Consider the following 19361-nt stretch of genomic DNA (forward strand, 5'->3'; position numbering starts at 1 on the left):
TGGTACACGTCAATGGTAGGCCAGGATCAATGGGCTACAGAATGTGACACTAGGCTTTGGGTAGAGTGAAAAAGATACCAATTAAAAGACAACATACAATATGTTTCTACAACATTTTCACCATTTATATTAATTAGAGCATGTCAAATCAAAAACCCCAGCACGCTACAAAACAGAGAACTTGCCAGGGTCACAACACACATTTCCCAGATCAAATTCCCTTACAATACAAAAATAATTTCTAACATAAAAATGTAGCCTTAACACAAAACATTAAGTTTCTGTCCTTTTATGTCCTTATTAGATCCACAGAGGCGAGCGCAAGCCGACAAGAGCAGTAATTCAAGAGAGTTGGCCGCTTCACTCCAAAAATGTCCTTTGGAGGATTAAAGTGACGTCCTGTGAATTGAAACAGTCCAAAACAAAAAGGAAAGGATATCGAAAGCAAAATGAACGGGGAACACCATAATGTTCGTGTCAAATGTCCATCTTGCATAAATAATAATAATAATTATTATTTATTTATCATTATAAATAATCATGTATCCATAGAAAATATTGTATGCAACCCTAATGAAGAATGACATTCTTAAATACAAACATAGGATATAGGGAAAAATAATAAAATGGGCATTAACAAAATGAAATAAAAACATCACAAGTAAGAGATTGAAAAGTTTAAATATTTACAATCCCCCCCCCCGCCCCCCAAAAAGGTTTGAACATTTAAAGAAAAAAAAAAAAAAAATTTGAATTGTCCTTCAAAAATTGGAAATAGTCCTTTAAATCCTCAAAAGAGACGATGTAGAGAGTTCCTTTAAGTTGTTCAAAAAGAAAAATAGCTCCTTTCAAGCAGTTCAGTTCAAGGCGTTGAAGTCAGTCATAGTCAGTGATGTGACACGAGCAGGCCACAATCCTACCAAATATGCCATGCGCAATGTAGAACAGGATCACAATCGAATGAGTGGGTGGCTCGCCATCTAGTAGTCGACGGATCCTCAGCAGAATCCAGATCCAGCTCAAAAACTTCACCTATGTGAACATATGTCATCAGTTAAGTTTGGTTTATTTGATAGGGACAGACACATCATGTAGCCTAGGCTGTAGAGCAGCATAACAGAAAAGCATCATAGCAGTTACAGCCGTAAGCTACACACCCAGGACAATGTTGAATTCCTATCAAATATAAACTTAAAGTTGTGCAACATTTAAAATCTATCTTCTCAAAAGAAAAGCTATGCAAACTGCAAACCTGCAAACACTTTGTTCCTACTGCATTGCATACCATTCAGTTAAATAACCATTATCAAGTAAACAGTAGAGGTGCTCCGATTGCTCGGCTGCCGATCATGACCGGCCGATAATGGCCAAAAATAGCCTGATCGGTGATCGGAAAAACATGCCGATCAAAAAACCGATCGAGAGATATTAAATTCCTCACGCAACCATTTGCCTTTACACCTGGCGCTGCATGTAGGCGCTGGCTCTGCACAGCTGCAACTGCACCAAAAGAAGGCATCTTTGCTTGTCTATAACTTTTCGCCATTCCGCCCTTCATTTCCACCATTCATAATCATATCTGCATCAACAATGATCTGATTTTCCGATCTATGCGCCGTTTACCTGACAATGTAATTTGCGATTGAGTACTCGCCAGTGAGCCATTTTACGTTATAACCTGTGTAGTTGCCTCGGTCAGCACGCGACAACTTCACGTTGTCAGCACAAACATGTCAATTATTGTTTTCAAAGTTGTAATTGGCAGTCAGTCGATTAGTTTGATAGTCGCTGAAACACCAAACGGCGACAGATGTGGTTAAAACTTGAGAGATTCAGAACGGTAGTGGAGCACTGCAACTGTGGACGCTGACAGAGAGGGGAGGGGCTCTCCTCACGAGGCTGCTCATTTAAAGCTACAGGTTGTTTTTTTCTCGTATGTGGAAGACTATTTGATGTAATGTTTCAGTTTCAATTCAATCTTAAATAGTTTAGTTATTCTATGCAATAACTTATACATTGATTAATACTGTAGACTGTATTACCAACACTAGTCTGAAAGATAATAATAATAATAATAATAATAATAATAATAATAATAATAATAATAAAAATAAAAAAAATCATAATAATAATAGCCTAATAATAGGCATGTGCAAATTAAGATTGATTGGTTTATGGGCAGAAATGGTATTCAATAAGGATATTAATAGGCTATTAAAAAAATAGGAAATCATTTTTGTGATCGGCAATGATCGGTAATCGGCAGATAAAGATTTTTGGTGATCGGTATCGGTGATCGGGCCAAAAAATGGTGATCGGAGCACCTCTAGTAAACAGGGTGAATACTATGAAATAACAACATAGTGTACTGAAATTGAGGTAACCTTGCAATTATACATGGGCCCGTACAGTGTTCAACACAATGTTATGAGGAGGGGCAAGACACTGGCAGCCACACATGTGAGATAAGTTTTTGACCGTCAGCAGTTTCCAACAATCAGAGGTGGAGTTGTGCACAGCTAGGTTCGCGCAGTCAGGTTATAAACAACATTTAGAACCCATGTATAGGCCTAGAGAATTACACCTTGCACGCAATGGGTGCGTGATCACAGCATGTGAAATACAGTCTGCTTACTCCGAACTCATTTCAACCAGCCAACATCAAACTTAAGTATTAACAAAACAAAATACAAATTGCAGGTTTCACCTGAAGTATTTGGCAGTGATAGACAATATAAGACCTAGGTTACAACAGTATGGGGAAAAACAGACAAGTTGCCTTACCAAGACGATTGAAACAGAAGAAATACTCGATGGAATACTCCATGGAATCCATACTGAAAAAGAAACACAAAGGACAGGAGAGTCATAACATACACAGGGCAGCCGTGGCCTAGTGGTGAGGCAGCCGTGGCCTAGTGATAAGAGAGTTGGTCTTTCAATCTGGGGGTTGCAGGTTCGAATCCCTCTGACCGCTCCCTACATCTCCATGGCTGAAGTGCCCTTGAAAAGGCACCTAAACCCACATTACTCCAGGGACTGTAAACAATACCCTGACATTTAATAACTAAGTCGCTTTGAATAAAATGAAAGTGTCAGCTAAGTGAAATGTAATGCAATGTAATGACATCACAGTTTGAAATCATTGGCTCATGACTCAGGAGTACATGATCAATGCAAACAAATATCTCCAGCACATGCATTAAGTTTTTTGTCTAAAGTAAAATGTATTCCATGGCAAACTATTATCAGTTTTTTGTAAAGAGGCTTGGTTAACACATGCCAGTTGAATTACGACTGAACAAACTAACCACGGTATGCGAATGATGATTCTCCTCTTTGGCTCGAACAAAGTTGGCAGGCACAGCATCCTTTATTAGCGTTGTCATACCACGGGTGACCTTAACAAAGCATTGCTTCTCAACGTGCTCAGATCAAACCTCGGTCTCAGCGTTGATCTGTAACCATAAATACCAGCATGTATTTTAGTTCGTTAGCAAAACAACTTCATTTTGGCACAAGTATGCTACTGGTTCTGGTAACACATCTGGTAAGCCATCGGATCGCTTAACACAAAATTGAAAGCATAATTTTGAAATAGCGATCTGGAAATACCATATAAATGTAGCGTTGTGTAATTACACATTCATATTTTTTTAATTAGGCTTCATTAGGCTACATAAGCCATGACAAGTTTTGGCGAGCGGTGGTAGATGGACACTCCCAACTGAGATCGCTCCCGGACGTGCAGTCCCAGGTGTTTCTATCACTCCCGGACGTGTAGTCCCACCCGATTATATTGCACGTATTTTAGGGTTAGGGTTAGGTTTAGGGTTAGGGTTAAGGTTAAGGTTAGGGTTAGAAACAAAAAACTAACATCAAAAAGATAACTAGCTCCGTTATACGGCGGTGGGACCGATAGTCTGGCTAGTGGGAGCGAGCCGACAGGGGAGCGTCCTGCGTTGGGAGCGTCAATCAGGGAATCTTGGCGAGCTAGCTTATTTGTGCTAGCTAATGCGTATGATTGGACATAATTATGCATCTTACCTTGAAATATGGACCAGGATCCCTCTTGATGTGATTAATTCATTCACGCCGAAGTGCCTGCTCTTTGGCGAAACGGTGGAAAGTCTGTCCACGGTAGGATTTGTTTCTCTTTGAGGACGTGGGCACACAGCAGTGAGGCGCCAAACAGCTGGTGTGCAGCCGGGTGTACCCTTGAAGTGTACCCCTCAACGTCTTTAGAAAGTTCCGGGTGAATAAGGCGAATTGAAACAAAACAAATACTCGACGAAAGGAAGCCTCTAGTCTTCAAAACTTACATCATTCACAGAGCTGGACGCAAAAGGAAACTTAAACTTCATAAAAAACGAAATATTTTCTTTTGATTGTTTCTAGATCCAAAGAAAATTCGACTGGCTCGGCAGACGACAGACTGAAGTGAACGGCTCCAAGGGAAGCCACAGCCGGTTTCAAAATAAAAGTCCCAAATCGTAATTGTCACAGTAAAGGTTCTGCTATTTAAAATTCATTTAAGTCATGTTTTTAACAATAACAACCCATCCTTAAATCATTGTTTCACCAGAATTACCTCTATTTATTATCCCATTTTACTGTGTATGCTTTTTATAAACTATTTATTTGACATTTTCAATAGGCATTTGTCGACTGGGTTGCAGATGAAATAGGCTATAAAATAACTAGAACAGCATACAATAAATAAACAGAGGAAAGATATCAACCTAATCAGCTGATTTATTTTATTTATTTCAATGACTTGAAAATAGAAGACAGTTCAGTGCAATAGAAACTTTAACTTAAAGGTGCAATTATATTTACCAATATAAAACGTAAGATTGTTTATGACTGAAAACTCAAAATTGGGAAGGTCCACTTTTTTTGTGTATTAATGTAATAAACATTAAAACCACTGCTAAAACAAAATATTTGGCCACCAGCCTTGAACCACAAGAGTACAATAGTAGGTGCCATCCCATTGCCAACTAGGCCCTCATAGGCCTATTTACACAAGAGGAGAAGAGAAAATAGAGAGGGAAAGAAGAGAATGATAATAGAATGGAGGAAGAAAGGAGAGATGGATGAGGAGGAGTGAATGGCAGAGAGGAGTTGTTCTCTTTCTCTTGCGCACACAGTCTTCTCTCTGTCCACCCTCTTTCTGTCTCTCCCCTCCCATCCTCTCATCTCCTCTCCTCTCTCCTCTCCTCTCTCCTCTCCTCTCCTCTCCTCTCCTCTCCTCTCCCCTCTCCTCTCCTCTCCTCTCCTCTCCTCTCCTCTCCTCTCCTCTCCTCTCCTATCCTATCCCCCCCTCTCCTCTCTTCTCCTGTCCTCTCCTCTTTTTTCCTCTTCCCTGTTCTCCTCTCATCTCCTCTCCTCTCCTATCCCCTCCTCTCCTCTCCTCTTTTTCCCCTGCCCTGTTCTCCTCCTCTCCTCTCCTCTCCTCCTTTATAATTTGTAAACTACAACTAATAATTATAATATATTAAGTAATAATTAGTTAACAGTTTATAAGTCACTTGTTATGCTTAAGTTACTGTTGATATATTAATTAATTAATCACAAAAGTATTTTTAATAATATATTAAGTAACTTATTATTATGTTCTATTAAGTGTTACGGAAGGACTAATAAATATATTTTAAATGATTTATAAGTAATTAACAATAGTTTAGTTAATATTAACACTTAACAATTATTTCATTACAATGTATTAATGATAAAATAATAAGCACTTAGTTAATATTGAACTATAAATTGTAAACTACAACTAATTATTATAATATATTAAGTAATAATTAGTTAACAGTTTATAAGTCACTTGTTATGCTTAAGTTACTGTTGATATGCTAATTAATTAATCATAAAAGTAGTTTTAATAATATATTAAGTAACTTATTATTATGTTCTATTAAGTGTTACGGAAGGACTAATAAATATATTTTTAAAACTTTGTAAGTGTTTAGTATACACCTATAAATGTATAGTAAACCTTTAGTTAACTAATAGTTAACTGTTTGCTAACTGTTTGCTAACTGTTTATTAACTGTTTATAGCGGAAGGTTATTGTAAAGTGCTACCTACCAAGTCCTTTCCCAAGACGCACCAGATTGTGAAGTGCAGGAGCGCGGAGGATATCTCTCTTTGCTACGACAGACGTTTGCATTCAGTAAACACTGCCAGCATGTAAATACACATAGGCCATGTGCTTGAGTGCATCTTAATATGCAACCTTGCCTCCTCCACTTGCGCTTGTCTCCTCGTCCCGCCTCCTGGCCCCTCCTCCGTGGAGAAAACGATAAAGTTTCCCAGCTGTCAGCCTAGCCACAACAACTTTTGAGGGACTGTTTTTCATTCACCATCCCAATTGCAAATGAGAAAAAGACCCTATAATTGAACTTTTGCAAGATATTGACTGCTGTTGTCAGTGATGTCATCATGACGAGAAGCAAGTGGAGGAGGCAAGTGGAGGAGGCAAGGTCGCATATTAAGATGCACTCCTCGTGTGCTGATTCCTGCAGTGCGTTCCCATGCACCTGCCCCGTCCATCGTCACCCACTCTCTAATCCCTTCCCATCACTCACCACGGAGGACTTAATAGGATCTAAGAGTCGCCTTGTTTACTCTTTAATTCTCTCTCATCTCTGACTCTGACCCGCACTGAAGCACCCTGCAGTTCACCCTGGGCTATTTAAATAATTGTGTCTGTTTGCATTTAATTGACGACGTGCTGCTGATGTTCATTGCGGGTGAAAGAAAACCCCTTGCGGGGAAAATGTTACGGACAAGAGACAGAAAGCTCATCACCTCCACGTCAAGACAAGCAGAGCTATGACAAGGTGTCAGCATGAATGAGGAACGTGTTAGAATAAGCTTTGGCAATGACACAATAGAGTGTCCAGTATCCATAACTTTTTGAGTTTGTTTCACACAACTAAACTAAATTAGGTTGAATAAATAATACATGGTTTGCAAATAAAGACCCAGGTTGAAGTTCCTGACTGTAGATGGATCAAAATGTGTTCTTTATGGATCCCAATATGGGAAAATGATTCATTGACGATTAAAGGTGTTCAGTGTTGTAGTACATCAGCTTCACTGTGTCTCCTCTCACATGTATCATGTATCCATGGAGGAAATACATGTGAATGGTCAGGCATTACAGGTAATGCAGATGAGATAGTATTACTCATTCAAGGTAGCAAAAGTACTGAGTTCAAAGAGCGTAGTTGTAAGCAACTGAACTTCTTTGAATTTGACAGATGTTTCACTCCTCAACCAAAGGAACTTTCATCACTTTTGGTAAATGTAAAGGGAAAGTTAGTCATTTATTCTTCCCTTTACTTAAGCTTGCCATAGACCTTCCCTCTACAAAGTTTCAAAGTTTCTCAAACTTGGACCACTTTGTTCCAAGGGGCCCTCTTCTGACAGAATTGATGGGCTCGCTCAACATTCGCGGAGCACTCGTTGCAACACACTGTGTTAAACTGTAGGCCTACATAATTGTAATGTAACAGAAACAGTAAAATATAGTTAAACCACACAGACGTACCGGAGAGCAGCTTGGGTAGCTTGTACTGCCATATGAAGCAGCCGGTCATCACGCCGGACAGGAGGAGGAAGAAGACCAGGCCCAGCTGAGCCCACTTCACCTTCATCTTGTTGGGCTTGGTCAGCCCATCAAGAGCCACCACCGGCGTGGTCTGGGGAAGAGGAGGACAACACACACGTTTTACATTATACATTTCTTTTTTTGGGGGGTCTTTTTCGACTTAGAGGTGGGGTTGCAGGTTAACCATCTTAACAATATGTACTATTATGACATCACGTTGGGGGTTCCGCAGGCTCATAGGAGTCTATGTAGAACCTAGAATCGTGGGGGAGTTCCCCCAACGTGATGTCATACCTGCAACCCCACCCCTAAGATAGGACAGTGGACAGGAAGCATATTGGGAGAAAGACGGGGAGGGTCGGCAAAGGACCTGGGCCGGGAATCGAACCCAGGTCAGCCGCATGGAAGGCAAGTGCCCCACCGGTTGGCCACTGCAGGGCCTTACATTTACATTTCAATGAAAACTTCATATGCAAAACCCTGTAATGCCTCTTTTCCACTGCCAGTTTTTCTGGTAGGCGTACAGCTCGACACAGCGCGACTCGGCCGCCACTTTTTGCTTTACGATTGAGCTGTGTCGTGCAAAAAGTGGCGGCAGTCATGTTTTGTCGAGCTGCAGGCCTACAAGAAAACCGGCAGTGGAAAAGAGGCATAAGTCTCTTTTCAGAAGTCTTTAAAAAAAAAATTCATGGTGATCTTTGTTAGACATATAGATTTTTACATTTTTAATTGATTTAATTTAAATATGTACGCCTATAATACTATCAAGTGCAACAATTGAAGCCAAACAAATGTAGCTCGTCAGAAATGCATTTAGAGGGTTTTGCATGTGAACTCCTTATTTTAACATTCACATTTTACTGAGCTGATGCTTTTATCTAATGCGACCTAGAGTTGTTTAGTTACAGAGTACTGCATTCAATCCCTGGAGCTACTGCAGGGGTTATAGGCGCCTTCCGGTAACACTTTATTTTAGGGATACATCTATAAACACTAATACATATAATATTAATGCCTGGATAAGTAACTTGTAAGGCATGTACTAAGCAAATGCTAAGGCCAACTAGGTCCTTACTAAGGTTAAATTGGTAATAAGTCCCTTATTGTGCATGAACAAGACATTTGCGAATACATGCCTAACAAATGTTTGATTTTGCTTTGTACATGCCTTACACGTTACTTATACAGGCACATTGTATGTATTAGTGCTAATAGATGTATCCCTAAAATAAAGTGTTCCACATGGACTTCCACCTCCCAATCACAAGGCAAACTCCATCCTCAAAACCATGGCTGCCGACTTACAATGAAGTTAACGTGTGGAGATGGAGTTGAAGGGGAAAGATGATAGAGTTGAGAGGTGATGGCGAGTATATTGGCGAGTGAGTGAGAGGATCATTTCGCTCTCAGCACCAGCTCAGCTCCCCGCAATCATTGGCCATAATAATAATAATAATTCAAAAGCGGCAATAATTCAAGTGGATTTTTCAGTCGGCTAGTTTGCCAAGGATAAATTAGAGAACAGATAATTTGTTTGGCCCCTAGTACATAGCTCCTGCTGGCTGATGAATCATACCAGACTGATCGAATAATTAAGAGCAGCAGGAGTCAGGGCTGAGGCTGAGGTGAGACCCACCGATGTCTGGAGAGCAGGTGTAGGGGGTGTTTGATTATTTTGGGCCCCAGAGCTAAAGGTCTAGACTAACCTTCCCCTCCCCGGCCCCCTCTACGCCTGTCTCTTCCCTCACGTCCCCTCAGCGATAGATCACAGCTGTGCAAAGTTCATAACAGAGATATAATTTGTTTTCACGTGGAAGTTCATACAAAAAGCTGTCGACATTTGCACTTTGTCATCAGTCTGTCTCCTCCAAAGTTGGCTCAGAGAGCCCAATAGAGGCCACCATTTACACCCTAGGTATACAGAGCAGAGAGAATCACCATGTAGTGTGATTAAAAAAGTGTCATGTCTGTGCTACATTTATCCAATTTGTACAAGCCCTACTGTACATCCCATCTGACACCTCACACATTTCGCACATTTTTTGTGAAAAGCGCTACTGCTCCATGTCTGGTAATAGCCACAGTGTCTGTCGTCGTCTACTCACCACCGCATGCACTCAGATTTTTGGTCGCCCCTTTTGACACAGCGTGGTGGTGGTGAGAGCGGCGGGCTACAGCTGGCGGTTTAACATGTAAAGCGACGGAAATGACACGGCCCACCCCACGGTCTCCTTCCTCCTCCTCCTCCTCAGTGGTCGCCATTAGTTTTCTAGCAGCTTTTCCCCAGCATTGGGCATACAGTACATGGTAATCCACTTCTCCTTAAGTGCTTGGCCTGCACTGCTCAGCGTGCAGCCCCCCCACCGCACCCCCCCCACTTCCCTCGCGTTTCCTCACCCACCACACACACAGACGTCAGGTGCCATCTCTCACCAGTGTCAGTGCCGGGGCGTCATCCATTGGTATTTCACTCTCCATCGCCACACCAGGCGTGCAGTAATCCCGGCCATTCAGCGGAGATCCCCTGACAATTCAATTTCCCCTCCGCACTCACTGGACAGTATGTGTCTCTCTCCCATTCTCTCTCTTTCTCTCTCTCTCTCTCTCTCTCTCACTCTCTCTCTCTCTCTGTGTCTCTCTCTCTGTCACTGTCTCGCTGTCTCTCTCTCTCTCTGTCACTCTCTGTCTCTCGCGCCGTGCGTCCTACAGCCGGAGCGACCTGGTGACATCATAATCCTCCCCCCTCCCACACCACACACACACTCTCTCACACACACACACACACACACACACACACACACACACACACACACACACACACACACACACACACCACACACACAGCACACACACACAGCACACACACAGCACACACACAGATTTGTCCAGCTAAAACCCATCAAAGAGCAGGGACCCTTAATCTTAATCCCATCCCAGCGATTCAATTCACTTCGCTCTAGTTTTGAACCACTATAGCCGGTAGCTCAGCTTAGCGCTGTGCTACGCTGCGCTGCGCTGTGCTGTGCTGTGCTGTGGCCACTGGGTTGTGGCCTTGGCTTGACAACATGAAGAGTCCATGCTGCGGATTTGGCTATGAGGGGGATTACAACTGAACGACCGGTCGGCCCAAAATCACTGAAAGAGATTTCCCCCTGCCTGCACCACTTGTGCTGGTGACAAGAATGTATACCAGAGATTCTTTAATAGCGATATGCCAACATAATAGGTTTCTATGGGCACCTAACGTGACCAGGTTCCGGTCTGCCTAAAGGGGCGTGTCATAATGCTGCTACAATGAATAGAACAGTCCTTAGGTCTGCCTAGGTCTGCCTAAGGGGGGCCATAATAGAACCAGGAAACAATGGGCCAATGGAACCTCTCTCTCTCTACTCTCTCTGATGTATACAGTGCATGCAAGGTGGTGTAGCCTACTAGGCTAGGGTTGTGTGCGACTAATAAATTACTCATACAGGTAGGCTACTCATACATTTTTTGAGGATATTCTTTCTGACGGAGGGCTGAGTCTGTCTTGGACTCATTAAACAATAATGAAACATCTCACAATCCTATCTTGGGTGTTTGTTTTCTTGGCATGATCTAAGGACCCCCTACTCTCTATTCTTGGACTGAGGAAACGTCACTACCTAGGCCTTAATCGTGTTGTCCTGGTGAGAATCACGGGTCAGTCAAGGGCTGCTTTTAGCAGCACTTAGAGAAAGAAAGCCACACACACTGTACACAAAGACACTTCTCACCTCACTCACACCCGCCAACTCACCATGCACACACACACACACACACACACATACACACACACACACACACACACACACACACACACACACACACACACACACACACACACACACACACACACACAGACACACACACACACACACACAGGCAGGTGTCTGGCCGGCCTACTCTGCTGCGTCTAATTGGGCCACTAATGTGAGCTGTGAGCGGCCATGTCCCTACACACAGAGGGATTAGTCCTGGACCTGCCGCCCGCCACTCACAAAGTAAGTCAGCACTTACCGGTCAGCAGGGCCGGATTAATGCACAGGCTAGATATGGCTGCAGCCTAGGGCCCCCACTTGCCAGGGGGGCCCTGATATGCCAAAAGTGAAAAATTGCAGAATTTTGACAAGATGCAATATTGAACAATTCACCTGTTGTGTTGAGTACAGTTGGAAGGCATGTTGTCTTAAATTCCTAGCTTGTAATCATGACACTGTGTATGTGCATTTGTATTTGTATGGGCAAACAGGTCAGTTGTTCCGGGCCCAGGTACAGAGGGGGTCAGGATTACACTTTTGCTCATTACACTCGATTGTTTTTGGTGCCCTTTCACATGACTTTGTCACATCTTGCCACCAGGCAGCTGCTTGGGGACCCAAACCCCTAGATAGTGGATAACAGCCCACACAACACTTTACCACAGTAGTGGCAATTTTGGTTAAAATGTTTATTATTTTGCATTTTCGCTTGGGGCCCCACCTAACCCTAGAATCGCCTCTGCGCAAAGCTGTCAGTGTTCGGGAGAGGTGGTGATGACTGCTGGGAAAGCACCCAGGGGAGGAGCTGCCTTTAATAAACACTTTCAGATTCTCCCATGCATCACACATGAACACAAATTCACCAAAGCTTTAAAAGCATATACCGTACAGTATATTCACCATCTAGAAGATCCAATATCCAGCTTTTACAGTAACACAATCATCTACAAGCATAAAGCGAGATCGACGAAATTACTCCGTCATTTTCATGGCCACCTTCCTGTCACACCACTATACGCATTTCGAGAACCTTGTGTTACGTAGATGGCCATCATATACAGCCTATGCAACTGGCAATTATTACAACAATACAAGCTCTGTGAGTCTGGAGTGCAGCAGCGCCACTCTAGTCTAATGGCCTTTTATAAAGGTACGCTGCCGATACATTCTGACATGGCTGGACTGGCCATCTGGCACAGTGAGCATTTCCCGGTGGGCCCCGCACCCTCGTGGGCCCCTATTTTCAGAAATGTAAAAAAAAATAAAAAATAATAATAATTGTTTTACATTTCTGAAAATAGGGGCCCATAGGGGTGTGTGTGTGTGTGTAGGGGGGGGGTGGGGTGGTTATCCGGGAGTCTGTTCTGTGCCACTAATTATTAGGGCCCCACACTTTTAGCCAAAAGTACCCGGGCCCTATTTCTCCCACAGTCCAGCCCTGGGCTGCGGTGGCTATAGGTCCACAGGGGAGGAGTGCAGCCGAGCGAGCGCGTCCCTGCGCAAACGTAAACGCTCTGTGACATATAGAGCGCTAATGATGGACTAGCGAGAGAGGGCCAAAGCGCTGAGGTGTCAAGTGAAGCAGAAGGTGATCTACGCTGCGTAATGGGGTTTGGCGTCAACGCCGATGGCGGGCTTCAGAGGTACATCTATAGCCCTCAGTTCAGTAGAGAGAGAGGAGGTGGACACATGTCCTCCCACACATTCACTCACACATTTAAATGAACACGTTTCAATACGTTTGTACACCCGCACGCACGCACGCACGCACGCACGCATGCAGGCACACTTGCTCTCTCTCTCTCTCTCTCTCTCTCTCTCTCTCTCTCACACACACACACACACACACACACAACCACACACACATAGGCCTACACACTCACACACACACACACACACACACACACACACACACACACACACACACACACACACACACACACACACACACACACACACACACACACACACACACACACACACACACACACACACTTGTGCGGTGACACCGATCGTGGAACACATACAGTATGTAGTGCAAGATACAGAGGCGTCCGTCTGTAAGGAGAGTCCCTCTGGATGCAGCTGTTTTTGTTTTGCTGTTTGGTGTGCTGTGGTGGCAGGTCTGCTGCATGTCCAACACGTCACACTGTCATCTCATGCCAAAACATGTCAAACACGTACATGCATGCATGCACAATTAGCACACATGGCAACACACACACACACGCTTGTGCACGCACGTACGCACGTACACACACACACACACACTCACACACACACACTCACACATACACACTCACACACACACACAGGCACCAGAGTGCGTGCACACACACACACACACACGCGCGCGCGCACCTAAATGCGCACACACGCACATACACACTCACACACACTCACACACACACAGGCACCTCAGTGCACGCGCACACACACACGCACACACACACACACTCCACTTTGTCTGTCAATATAAAGTAGGGCCTATACAGTCTATAGAACAGTATTCAGTCATGACCGAATCTATGGTCGTGTTCACACATAAAAAAACTGCTTACCACAGGCGGCGACTGGATTCCGTCCATGGAGACTTCTCGTACAACCTGACTCCCTGGCTTTCCCATCGCGGGTCCTGGGGGGACAAACAGACACCATCATAGATTGTCATTAGAAAATGCTGTACGGTATCTAGAGAGACCGCGAAAATGTAAACACTTGTCCCTTGATGCAAAACTCATACAAACAATACGCATGCATGCATGCCCACACACACACACACACACACACAAACACGCAAACACACACACACACACACACACACACACACACACACACGCACGCACGTCGTGCACGCACGTCGCACACGCACGTCGCACACATACATGCACACACACACACACACACACACACATATTCAGTATCTAGAGAGACTGCGAACACTTGTCCCTTGATGCAAAACTCATACAAACAATACGCATGCACACACACACGCACACACACACACACACACGCACACACACACAAACATGCATGCTCTCTCTCTCTCTCTCTCTCTCTCTCTCTCTCTCTCTCTCTCTCTCTCTCTCTCTCTCTCTCTCTCTCTCTCTCTCTCTCTCTCTCTCTCCCTCTGCAAATGGAAAACACATACTGTAATGGTTTATGCACAGTAAATAAATAACTATGTAGTTATACTGAGTCACATCTGAGTACAAATAAAGGGTCACAGAACAGCTCTGTGGAAACCAATCTGCCATCTCTAACTAATCTAGATGAAATGTAGCACTGTAATCCAAAAGGTTTACTGTGGTTGCTTGGATGTCTGTTTTTGACACCTGAAGTTGTTGTTGCTGCGAACTTTAAAAGGAGTTGTAAATCCTTAGCTCCTGCAGCACTAGCTTTGCATGCCATAGCAACACTGTCTTGTGTGGAGACTAGCGCTGTAATCAGGGGCGGAGCTATAGGAGGGGCGAGCAGGGCATTTGCCCCTGGGCCCAGGGCCCTCCCGTATTGATAGTGGGGGCCCTATTGTGACCTTGGCAGGCTGTATGGAGGAGCCCTATCAGTGGTTTGCCCTGGGGCCTGGTGTGTAATTCTTCCGCCACTGGCTGTAATGATACACTCAATTTTTAAAATGTATCTTTCTGATGATCGTTTTTACTAGGGCTGTAACGATACACCCAACTCACGATTGAGTTTGTATCACGATCTTTGACCTACGGTTGGATACACCCCACGATTTAAATTATTATTTTTTTTTTATTGTATATAAACAATGACAAACACAGAACAACCCCACGATTTTTAAAATGTATCTTTTTGGGTGATCGTTTATAGGTAAATAGGTTGAAAGTGGTTACTAATAATGTACAAAAGTTTAAAAACAATAATAATACTGATTTCAAGCTTGGAACCACCATCACATCATATCATGTGGCTGTTTTCTGGACTGAAGGGTAATAGAACTTTGAAAGCGCGTATCATGATACTGCCTTCTCGCATCACAATACAGTATAGTGAGTAGTGACTCTGCATATCGCTATGTCTTGACTCGATGCAATATCGTTACAGCCCTAGTGGAGACCCTATTAACTCATCCTAACAAATGATCAAACACACACATGCATGCACACACACACACACACACACACACACACACACACATAGACGCACGCAGGCATGTACGCACGCATGACCACACACACACACACACACACACACACACACATAGACGCACGCAGGCATGTACGCACGCATGCACACATACACACCACACACACACACACACACACACACACACGTAGGCATGTACCCACGCATGCACACATGCACACCACACACACTCACACACACACACACATACACACACACACACACACACACACACACACACACACACACACACACACACACACACACACACACACACACACACACACACACACACACACACACACACACACACGCACGGCACGCAGGCATGTACCCACGCATGCACATGTAGTATAATGGGGAACTGTGCCTTTAAATTACAGCAGCATATCCTATGATGTCACCAATTGGCCATAATGGTGGTTGCTTTAAAAGGCAGGTAATTCTAGTCTTCTTGGCTGTGAGGGGCTGATTCGTTTGGCATTGCTGGTGATGTCTCACCATTTGGCGTTAGATTCGGCAGGATAAGGACCTTACAGAGACTGGCGTTTTGGGCTCATTTGTTTTATTTTGGACATTGCCTTGTTTGTTAAACCTGTATCTTTGTGGTGTGAATGTATGAAGTGGTGTGAATGCTTGTGTATGAGTGCTTGCATCAGTGAGGGTCTGTATAAAAACAAAACAGCAGCTCGTTTTAGGCACAACCCTCGGTGACTGGGCCTCTGGAGAGCCCACTTCGGACACTGGTTTTCCGGGGAGAGTGAATCTTGGTGTTTCTGTAACCAACCGTCTTCCAACATGGAGGAAGAAAGGACGGCATTGTCAGAACTGAGGACCATGGCAAGTAGGCAACAGGAACAGCTTAATCTACTTTCACAATGGGTGGACATTTTACAGCGGCCTCAAGCAGGGTCGCATGGAAACACCTTCACGTGTTGGCGGTGCCAACAGCCTGGCCACCTTGCCCGGGACTGTGATGGGCCACGGGTCCCTGCCCCTACACAGCCATTGCCGACAGCCCAGTTGAGGGGCGATGGGCGTCCTTCTCCTCATCGGCGGACTGGGGGGCTTGCGTCTCCTAGGCTGGGGAAATCCAGTCCCAGGGGGCAATTGCCAGGCTCAAGGGACTTTCCCATGTCCACCCAACCTGGTTTAACACCCACCTGTGTCGTCCTACATTGCCTGTGTGTATGTGTGTGCATTTGCTTTCTGGTGTTGTTTAATTTTCTTGGTATGTTTTAGTGTGTGCGTGTGCGTGTGTGTGTGTGACTGAGTGAGAGTATGCATGTCTGAGCGAGCGAGCACGTGTGAGTGAGAGCGTGACCCGAGGATAAGTTAGCTAATCGTCAGTACACCTTGTTTTCTTTAGTTTTTATTATGTCGTCGGGCCGACGACAAAAATAGTGGGGACGAATGTAGTATAATGGGGAACTGTGCCTTTAAATTACTGTAGCATATCCTATGATGTCATCGTGTCATGTGACCTGTGGCACCAATTGGCCATAATGGTGGTTGCTTTAAAAGGCAGGTAATTCTAGTCTTCTTGGCTGTGAGGGGCTGATTCGTTTGGCATTGCTGGTGATGTCTCACCATTTGGCGTTTGGTTAGCGCTTTGAAGTCTTGTCTGTGTAGCACTTCATACAATAGTGGAAATTGTGTGGAGTTTTGTTCTAGTCCTTGAAGAGTCACTTCTCTGGGAGCGTAACCAACTTAAAGCTTGACCGGTGCCCATTTCGTCTGCTCACTTGGGTATGTAGTCGTCTTTTCCCCTGCCGCCTTGTAAAATAGTAGTTTTGCATGCGTTGCTAATTTCTGTCACCTGTCATTATAGGAAGCAGTCTGCTGTGGTTTGGAGCCCCTTTCCCCTGCTGCGACACTATATGTGTGCCTCGCCAGCCGTGGTATGTTGCTGCCTCCCCCTCCCCCCACTATGAATTATGTGGTGACTGTTTATTCATATGTCTCTGTTTGTGTGTGCAGGTGTAGCCGGCTGGCATTGCGTGAGGTTGTCTTAATGAGCTGCTGTTTTGTATACCCCTGATGTGTGTCGGATGCATGCGAGAGTGTTTAGATAGTGTGTGTATGGCTGGTGACTGAGGTGAAGCTTGATTTTAGTGCTTGACTTGAAGTAAGAGGGTTCTGTGAAGTGGGTGAATGTGTGTGTGCGTGCGCATGTGTATTTTGTTTTATTTCTATTTTGCCTCCTGTATTTTTGTTTACTGACAAGAAAGTGAGAGTTCTTGGACTGTCCATTTTGTTTCTTTAACTATAGTTATGTTTGGTTTAGTTTCTTGTGTCCACTGGTGCCCTAATTAAGTCCACCTGTAGCCCTTCCACCCAATCACCCTTTAGCTCCTCAGTTGCAGTGATTTAGAATGGATAGTTGGGTGCCCTTTGTAATACCTTGTGTGCAGTGTAGAGGTGTTTGGTATTAATCTAGTTTTAAGTGTGCTGTGCTTAGTATCTGTGTGTAATTGGAGCTACAGGATTTGGGAAAAGGGTCTTGGTCACTGTTGCGCACCAGTGTAGATGTCCAGCTTTTATGTCCAATGTGTTCATTGTATATACAGTTTTAACTGATGTATATTGTAACCGTTTGCATTATTAAAAGAGAATTGACTGTGGCCCTGCATCTTGTCTCTGTACCTCCTTGACGAACCTGTGTGTCCTCAATTATGTGCTAGTGTGAACTCATTTTTCCAGAGGGACTTTGGCGCCCTCTGGTGGCGTAGTCGGTAATTTACATCTGAAGTGGCATTTACAAGCCTAAAAGTAAACCTCTTATTTCCACTCTGTTACACACACACACACACACACACACACACACACACATACACACACACACGCACGTACGCACACAGGCAGACTCACACACGCATGTACGCACGCACGCATACCACACAGACACAGACACAGACAAAGACACGCACGCACGCACACACACACACATACACGCACACATGTACACACACTTTTTTGGGGGACTGTATCTTGTGTGCCCTGATGAGAGGTTAGCCTCTCAGAACATCATGTTGTTTGCCTCAAATAGCTCATGCAACATTCACAAGTACGTGTACAGCATGCACCTGTACCAATATAGACAATTTAGTGCAAAAGTGTGTGATTCGTCCAATTTCAGACATACCATGGGGTAGTTAAGGTGCTCTTAGTTCAAATACATTCTTGAAACACCATCGCGAGGTGGGGGTAGGGGGAAAATATTTGTAATGTTTTTTACACGTTTTAGGCACAAAGACATAGGCTATTCATTTCATTCTTACTCCATAATAAACAGACACGGATAAATGGATTTACTAGTCTCTTTGCGTAGGCTTATCACACCAGCAGGCCTTCCTTTTCTCACAGAACAATTACGCATACTTCTACAAAATGATGTCTTTTCCATACCCTTTTATCTGGGAAAAAAACAAAATTGAACCTAAAGGTGTAGTTTTTTACCTCACAGGTCACCACCTTGTACCTTAGAAGGTATAGTGAATTCAGGTAAATCGGGCCACTTTGGGCCATTCGCTTAAATGTAAAAAAAGAAAAGAAAAAAAAGTGGCCCAATTTACCTGGATTCACCATATATTATATTACAGTAAAAAGTTGGTACATGATTGTTCTCCAAAAGGAGCTACCTGTGAAACAAGCTTAAATACAGAGTTTCTTTCTGTCCAGGAAGCTTTTCCTCCCCCATTAACATGTCACATTAGATCACCTTTGTTTTCCCTGAATGAATATGAATATGAATATGAAACCCGTGGTGGCTTTGGTTCTGTGCCGTCAAACTGAGTATCAGT

The 19361-nt window shown here is 43.9% G+C and overlaps 1 protein-coding gene and 2 long non-coding RNA genes across 3 annotated transcripts in view; 1 reads left to right on the forward strand and 2 right to left on the reverse strand.

Annotated features, from left to right (window-relative positions):
* Window positions 1-19361, reverse strand: part of lactbl1b (lactamase, beta-like 1b) — a 72447-nt gene that overhangs the window by 36473 nt on the left and 16613 nt on the right. The window contains exons 2-3 of the mRNA XM_063214831.1: window positions 13968-14041; window positions 7568-7718 (exon numbers count right to left, since the gene is read on the reverse strand). Of these exons, the coding sequence (XP_063070901.1) occupies window positions 7568-7718; window positions 13968-14041 (225 nt within the window). The remainder of the gene's footprint in view (window positions 1-7567; window positions 7719-13967; window positions 14042-19361) is intronic.
* LOC134462001 (uncharacterized) lies at window positions 738-4204 on the reverse strand. The gene is made up of 4 exons (XR_010037472.1): window positions 4048-4204; window positions 3312-3458; window positions 2785-2837; window positions 738-1032 (listed from the first exon to the last, which is right to left on the reverse strand). It is a non-coding gene; the product is annotated as an uncharacterized LOC134462001 (long non-coding RNA).
* LOC134463070 (uncharacterized) lies at window positions 17122-18182 on the forward strand. Its single transcript, XR_010037625.1, has 3 exons — window positions 17122-17307; window positions 17390-17459; window positions 17539-18182. It is a non-coding gene; the product is annotated as an uncharacterized LOC134463070 (long non-coding RNA).

This window comes from Engraulis encrasicolus, chromosome 14 (genome assembly GCF_034702125.1).
Source record: "Engraulis encrasicolus isolate BLACKSEA-1 chromosome 14, IST_EnEncr_1.0, whole genome shotgun sequence".
Lineage (NCBI taxonomy): Eukaryota > Metazoa > Chordata > Actinopteri > Clupeiformes > Engraulidae > Engraulis > Engraulis encrasicolus.